At 61.5% G+C, this 6257-nt stretch overlaps 1 protein-coding gene across 1 annotated transcript in view; it reads right to left on the reverse strand.

The window, feature by feature from the left end:
• LOC140469282 (neutrophil cytosol factor 2-like) overlaps positions 1–2515 on the reverse strand; it is an 82318-nt gene extending 79803 nt beyond the window's left edge. Inside the window, exons 1-2 of the mRNA XM_072565625.1 lie at positions 2504–2515; positions 1215–1297 (exon numbers count right to left, since the gene is read on the reverse strand). Coding sequence (XP_072421726.1) covers positions 1215–1297; positions 2504–2515 — 95 coding nt within the window. The remainder of the gene's footprint in view (positions 1–1214; positions 1298–2503) is intronic.
• Positions 2516–6257: the final 3742 nt, after the last annotated feature.

A 6257-nucleotide genomic window follows, 5' to 3' on the forward strand; every position in this document is an offset into this window, starting at 1 on the left:
AAGAGGGGCAGAGTGTGTGGAGGCAGAGGATAGGGAAATGTAGAGCTGATGAAGAGACATAGATGAGGGAAGGAAGAGGAGCAAGCCTCAAACCATCCCAAGGGACTACAGCAAGAGGATCTTCTGCAGTGACCCATGCAGTTTCAATTAAAATGCCAGGAGCATTGGGCGGCAGTTGGTCAGAATCTGACTCCACTCCAGGCACTGGGTCACCATCCGAATTAGGGGAAGATTCCTTTTGAAGGTGGAGGTGATCAGCATGAATGTCTGGGAGGGAACGAGGAGGATTGGGCTGGCACGGTGGCGCAGCTGTTAGCACAGCTGCCTCATACTTAGGATTCTGTGACAGGTACAGCACAGAGTTAGAAACAGAATAAACCTCACCCAATACCATAAAACTGAAAGTAAAGCTTGGTCAACACCATCTCCTTCAGACAGTCCTGCGGCAGGTTAGAGGGTTAGATAAAGAATAAAGTAAGCCCTTCTCTGAAGTTCCTTCTATAATATTCACACACTTCCAGTCCAGGTACAGCTGGTTAGAGGTAGAATAAGAGTAACAGTACCTCTACTCTATCAACCAAAAACTAAAGCGCCCTTGACTCTCAAACACAGGATAAAGTTCCCTCTATACTCTCCCCATCAAATGCTCCCATGACAGGTGCAGTATCTGGATAGATACAGAGTAAAGAGCAGCATGGTGGCTCAGTGGTGAGCACTGCTGCCTCACAGTGCCTGGGACCTGGGTTCGATTCCAGCCTCAGGTGACTGTCTGTGTGAGGTTTGCACATTCTCTTCTTGTCTGTGTGGGTTTCCTCCGGGTGCTCTAGTTTCCCCCCAGAATCCAAAGATGTGCAGGTCAGGTGGATTAGCAATGCTAAATTGCTTATAATGTTCAGGGATGTATATGTTAGATGCATTAATCAGATATAAACGAATGGGAATGGGTCTGGGTGGGTTACTGTTCAGAGGGTCAGTGTGGATTTGTTGGGAAAAATGGCCTGTTTTCACACTGTAGGGATTCTATGATCTATAAAGTACTCTCTACTCTTTTAAACTGAAAATAAAGCTCTCTCTACACTGTCCCCATCAGAAGCTCCCAGGACAGGGTTAGATACAAAGTCACGTTTCCTGCTTTAAGCTGAAAGTAAAATTGACAGCTGTCCTACCCACCACAGACCCACTTCCCAGGAAAAATAAAGTGCAGGTTCCCTTACATCTCTAATCGGAGATGAACTGCACCTCTCTGGAAGAAACATATCGCCAAACGGTCATCTTTTGCAATAGTCTTGTCAAAAGCCTACAAAATAATCATTCAAATTAACTATGAATTTGAATCATAATGAACCACATTGCTCCCTTTTCCTCCTTACTGGCTCCCCTCTTGCTCCTCTTCCTTCTTCCCTCTTCTGTCTCTCCCCATTAGTTCTACCTGTCCCTATCCTCTGCCTCCACACACACTGCCCCTCTTTCTATTCCCACCAACCATCCTGTCCCCTACCCCTTTCCTGCCCACTATTCTTTCTCCCTCCCCACCTCTACCTAACATTTCCCTTTCCTCATCCAACTCTCCTTGTCTAAACCCTCCCTTTGTCCCAACCCCAACTCCCTCCCCTCACTCTCCCCCTCTCACTTCCTCCCACTCCCTTTTTCCGCCACCTCACGACCTCCCTTCTCCCTTCTCTCACTCCCTCCGTCTCCTCTCCTTTCTGCCACTCCCTCTATCCTGCCCACTCTCTCCTTTCTCCCTCCCTCCCTGACCTGCCAGTTCTTTCCATCTCCGTCCCTCTACTCTTCCACCCAGTTTCTCCACTCTCCCACCAACTCTTCCATCCTGCACTATCCACACGACTTTCCTCTCCCTCGCCCCCACTCCACTTCATTCACCCAGCCCCACCCCCAACTCTTCACCTCACCTTCACTCTCACCAATACCCCATCTCTTTCCCTTTCAACACCCCCAACCTCTTAACCCACCTCTGTCTCACCCCAACCCACCTCTTCCCCCTCTCACTCTCTCAAACCCCTCACCTTATCCCCTCTCTGTCTCTCTCCCCCACATCTCTTCTGCCATCTCTGTCTCATACCCCTATCTATTTCACCCCTCTCCCTGTCTCAAACCCAACCCTACCCCCATTCCCATCCTCTCACCCCCTTCTCTGCCTTTTGCTCTATCCTCCACGTACCCACCAATCCTCTCCACATCCATTTGTATCCCTCAACCTTTCTTTTTCTCTGCCTCCTCTCCATCATTTTCCATCTTTCTTCCCTGCCACCTCCTTTCGTCTCTCTCTCTCTCCTAGCGGCAGCTCTTCACCCCCACCCCTTCCCTTCTCTCTCCATCCCCCACCTCTTCCCCTCATATGGTGTCTCACCCCCTAATCTTCCTCTCTCTCTCTCTCACTCCCATCAACCTCTTCCCCTCCCTCTCTCCCCCCACTTCTTCCCCTCCCTCTCCTCCCACTTCCCCTCCCTCCCTCAACTCTCGCTCTTCCCCCCCACCTCACCCTCACGCCCATCGCCTTTTCCCACCACCCCATCACTTGCCCCCCCCCTTGCTCTCCCACTACTCTCTCACTCTCTCCCCCATCCTACCTCGTCTTCTCCCCATTCCCCTCTTCCTTTCCACATCCCCCCTTCCTCCTCCCCTTCCTCCCCATCTCCCTTCCACGTCTCCCCCCTCCCCATCCCCCTTCCACCTCTCCCCCCTCCCCCCTCCACTTCCTCCTTTCCCCCTCCCCCCTTCCCCCTCCCCCTCCCCACTTCCACCTCTCCCCTTCCCCCTCCCCCTCCCCACTTCCTCCTTTCCCCCTCCCCCCTTTCTCCTTTCCCCCCTCCCCCACTTCTCCCCCTTCCTCCTTTCAACCTCACCCCTTCCTCATTTCCCCCTCACCATTCCTCCGTTCCCCCTCCTCCCGTTCCTCCCCCATCTCTTACCCACCCTTCCTCACGCGCGCCCCCCCCCGTGCTCACCCCTCCTCCTTTCCACCACCCACGTTCCTCCTTTCCCCCTCCCCAGCTTCCTCTGCCCTTCCTCCCCACCTCCCCCCTCCCTCCTCCTTCCCCCTCCCCCCTCCTTCCCCCTCCCTTCCTCCCCTCCCCCTTCCTTCCTCCCCTTCCACCACCCCTTCTCCCCTTTCCCCCCTCCCCTTCCGTTCCTCCCCCATCATCCCCTCCCCATCCTCCTCTTCCCCCCCCATTCTCCCCTCCCCCATCCTCCCCCTCCCATCATCTTCCTCCCCCTCCCCCATCCTCCCCCAATCCTCCTCCCCCTCCCCCATTCTCCCCCCAATCCTCCTCCCCCTCCCCATCCTCCCCCCCAATCCCCCTCCCAATCCCCCTCCCCCATCCTCCCCCCAATCCTCCTCCCCCTCCCCCATCCTCCCCCCAATCCCCCTGCCCCACCCTCCCCCCAATCCCCCCCCCATCCTCCCCCCAATCCTCCTCCCCCATCCTCCCCCAATCCTCCTCCCCCTCCCCCATCCTCCCCCAATCCTCCTCCCCCTCCACCATCCTCCACCCAATCCCCCTCCCCCATCCTCCCCCCAATCCCCCTTCCCCATCCTCCCCCCAATCCCCCTCCCCCATCCTCCCCCAATCCCCCTCCCCCATCCTCCCCCCAATCCTCCCCCATCCTCCCCCCAATCCTCCTCCCCCTCCCCCATCCTCCCCCCAATCCCCCTCCTCCCCCTCCCCCATCCTCCCCCTCCCCCATCCTCCCCCCAATCCGCCTCCCCCATCCTCCCCCCAATCCCCCCAATCCGCCTCCCCCATCCTCCTCCCAATCCCCCCAATCCGCCTCCCCCATCCTCCCCCCAATCCCCCCAATACCCCTCCCCCATCCTCCCCCCAATCCCCCTCCCCCATCCTCCCCCCAATCCCCCTCCCACATCCTCCCCCCAATCCTCCCCCATCCTCCCCCCAATCCTCCTCCCCCTCCCCCATCCTCCCCCCAATCCCCCTCCTCCCCCTCCTCCCCCTCCCCCTCCCCCATCCTCCCCCCAATCCCCCCAATCCGCCTCCCCCATCCTCCCCCCAATCCCCCTCCCCCATCCTCCCCCCAATCCCCCTCCCCCATCCTCCCCCCAATCCCCCTCCCCCATCCTCCCCCCAATCCCCCTCCCCCATCCTCCCCCCAATCCTCCTCCCCCATCCTCCCCCCAATCCTCCTCCCCCATCCTCCCCCCAATCCTCCTCCCCCATCCTCCCCCCAATCCTCCTCCCCCTCCCCCATCCTCCCCCCAATCCCCCTCCTCCCCCTCCCCCATCCTCCCCCCAATCCCCCCAATCCGCCTCCCCCATCCTCCCCCCAATCCGCCTCCCCCATCCTCCCCCCAATCCTCCCCCCAATCCGCCTCCCCCATCCTCCCCCCAATCCCCCTCCCCCATCCTCCCCCCAATCCCCCTCCCCCATCCTCCCCCCAATCCCCCTCCCCCATCCTCCCCCAATCCCCCTCCCCCATCCTCCCCCCAATCCCCCTCCCCCATCCTCCCCCCAATCCCCCTCCCCCATCCTCCCCCCAATCCCCCTCCCCCATCCTCCCCCCAATCCCCCTCCCCCATCCTCCCCCAATCCCCCTCCCCCATCCTCCCCCCAATCCCCCTCCCCCATCCTCCCCCCAATCCCCCTCCCCCATCCATCCCCCAATCCTCCTCCCCCCCATCCTCCCCCAAATCCTCCTCCCGCTCCCCCATCCTCCCCCCAATCCTCCTCCCCTCCCCCATCCCCCTCGCCCATCCTCCTCCCCTCCACCATCCTCCTCCCCCTTCCACCCCCTCCCCCCTTCTTCCTCCCCCATCCTCCTCTCCCCTTCCACCCCCTCCCCCCTTCTTCCTCCCCCATCCTCCTCCCCCCTTCCACCCCCTTCCCCCTTCTTCCTCCCCCATCCTCCTCCCCCCTTCTTCCTCCCCCATCCTCCTCCCCCCTTCCACCCCCTTCCCCCTTCTTCCTCCCCCATCCTCCTCCCCCCTTCCAACCCCTTCCCCCTTCTTCCTCCCCCATTCTCCTCCCCCCTTCCACCCCCTCCCCCTTCTTCCCATCCTCCCACCCTTCCTCCCCCCTCCCCCTTCCTCCCCCTCCCCACCATCCTACCACCCTCCCCTCCTTCCTCCCACCCTCCCCTCCTTCCTCCCACTCCCCCATTACTCCCACCCTCCCCCTTCCTCCCCCACCCCCACCACCCCCCCATCCCCTTTCCTCCCATCCTCCCCCTCCCCTTTCCTCCCATCCTCCCCCTTTTCCTCCCACTCCCCTCCCCACCCTGTCCCCCTCCCCACCCTGTCCCCCTCCCCTCCCCCTCATCCTCCCCCTACCCCCTCCCCCCATCCTCTCCCTCCCCCTCATCCTCCCCTTCCCCTCCCCCTCATCCTCCCCTTCCCCCTCATCCTCCCCTTCCCCTCCCCCTCATCCTCCCCTTCCCCCTCATCCTCCCCTTCCCCTCCCCCTCATCCTCCCCTTCCCCCTCATCCTCCCCTTCCCCTCCCCCTCATCCTCCCCTTCCCCCTCATCCTCCCCTTCCCCTCCCCCTCATCCTCCCCTTCCCCTCCCCCTCATCCTCCCCTTCCCCTCCCCCTCATCCTCCCCTTCCCCTCCCCCTCATCCTCCCCTTCCCCTCATCCTCCCCTTCCCCTCCCCCTCATCCTCCCCTTCCCCTCCCCCTCACCCTCTCCCTCCCCCTTCCCCCCATCCTTCCCCTTCCCCCATCCTCCCCCTCCCCCCATCCTCCCCCTCCCCCTCACCCCCATCCTCCCCCTCCCTCATCCTCCACATCACACCCCCGATCCTCCCCCTCCCACCCCCACCACCCTCCCCATCTCACCCCCCATCCTCCCCCTCCCTCCACCCCAATCCTCCCCCTCCCATCCTCCCCCTCCCTCCACCCCAATCCTCCCCCTCTCTCCCCTCCCATCCTCCCCCTCCCCGCATCATCCTCCCCTTTCCCCTCCTTCCCCCCCCAATCCTCCCCTTTCCCCTCCTTCCCCCCCAATCCTCCCCTTTCCCCTCCCTCCCCCCCAATCCTCCCCTTTCCCCTCCCTCCCCCCCAATCCTCCCCTTTCCCCTCCTTCCCCCCCAATCCTCCCCTTTCCCCTCCCTCCCCCCATTCGCCCCTTTCCCCTCCCTCCCCCCATTCGCCCCTTTCACTCCCCTCCCCCCATTCGCCCCTTTCCGTTCCCTCCCCCCATCCTTCCCCTCCCCCTCCGTTCCCCCATCCTCCCCCTCCCCCTCCGTTCCCCCATCCTCCCACTCCACACCATCCTCCC

This window comes from Chiloscyllium punctatum, chromosome 49 (genome assembly GCF_047496795.1).
Source record: "Chiloscyllium punctatum isolate Juve2018m chromosome 49, sChiPun1.3, whole genome shotgun sequence".
Taxonomy (NCBI): domain Eukaryota; kingdom Metazoa; phylum Chordata; class Chondrichthyes; order Orectolobiformes; family Hemiscylliidae; genus Chiloscyllium; species Chiloscyllium punctatum.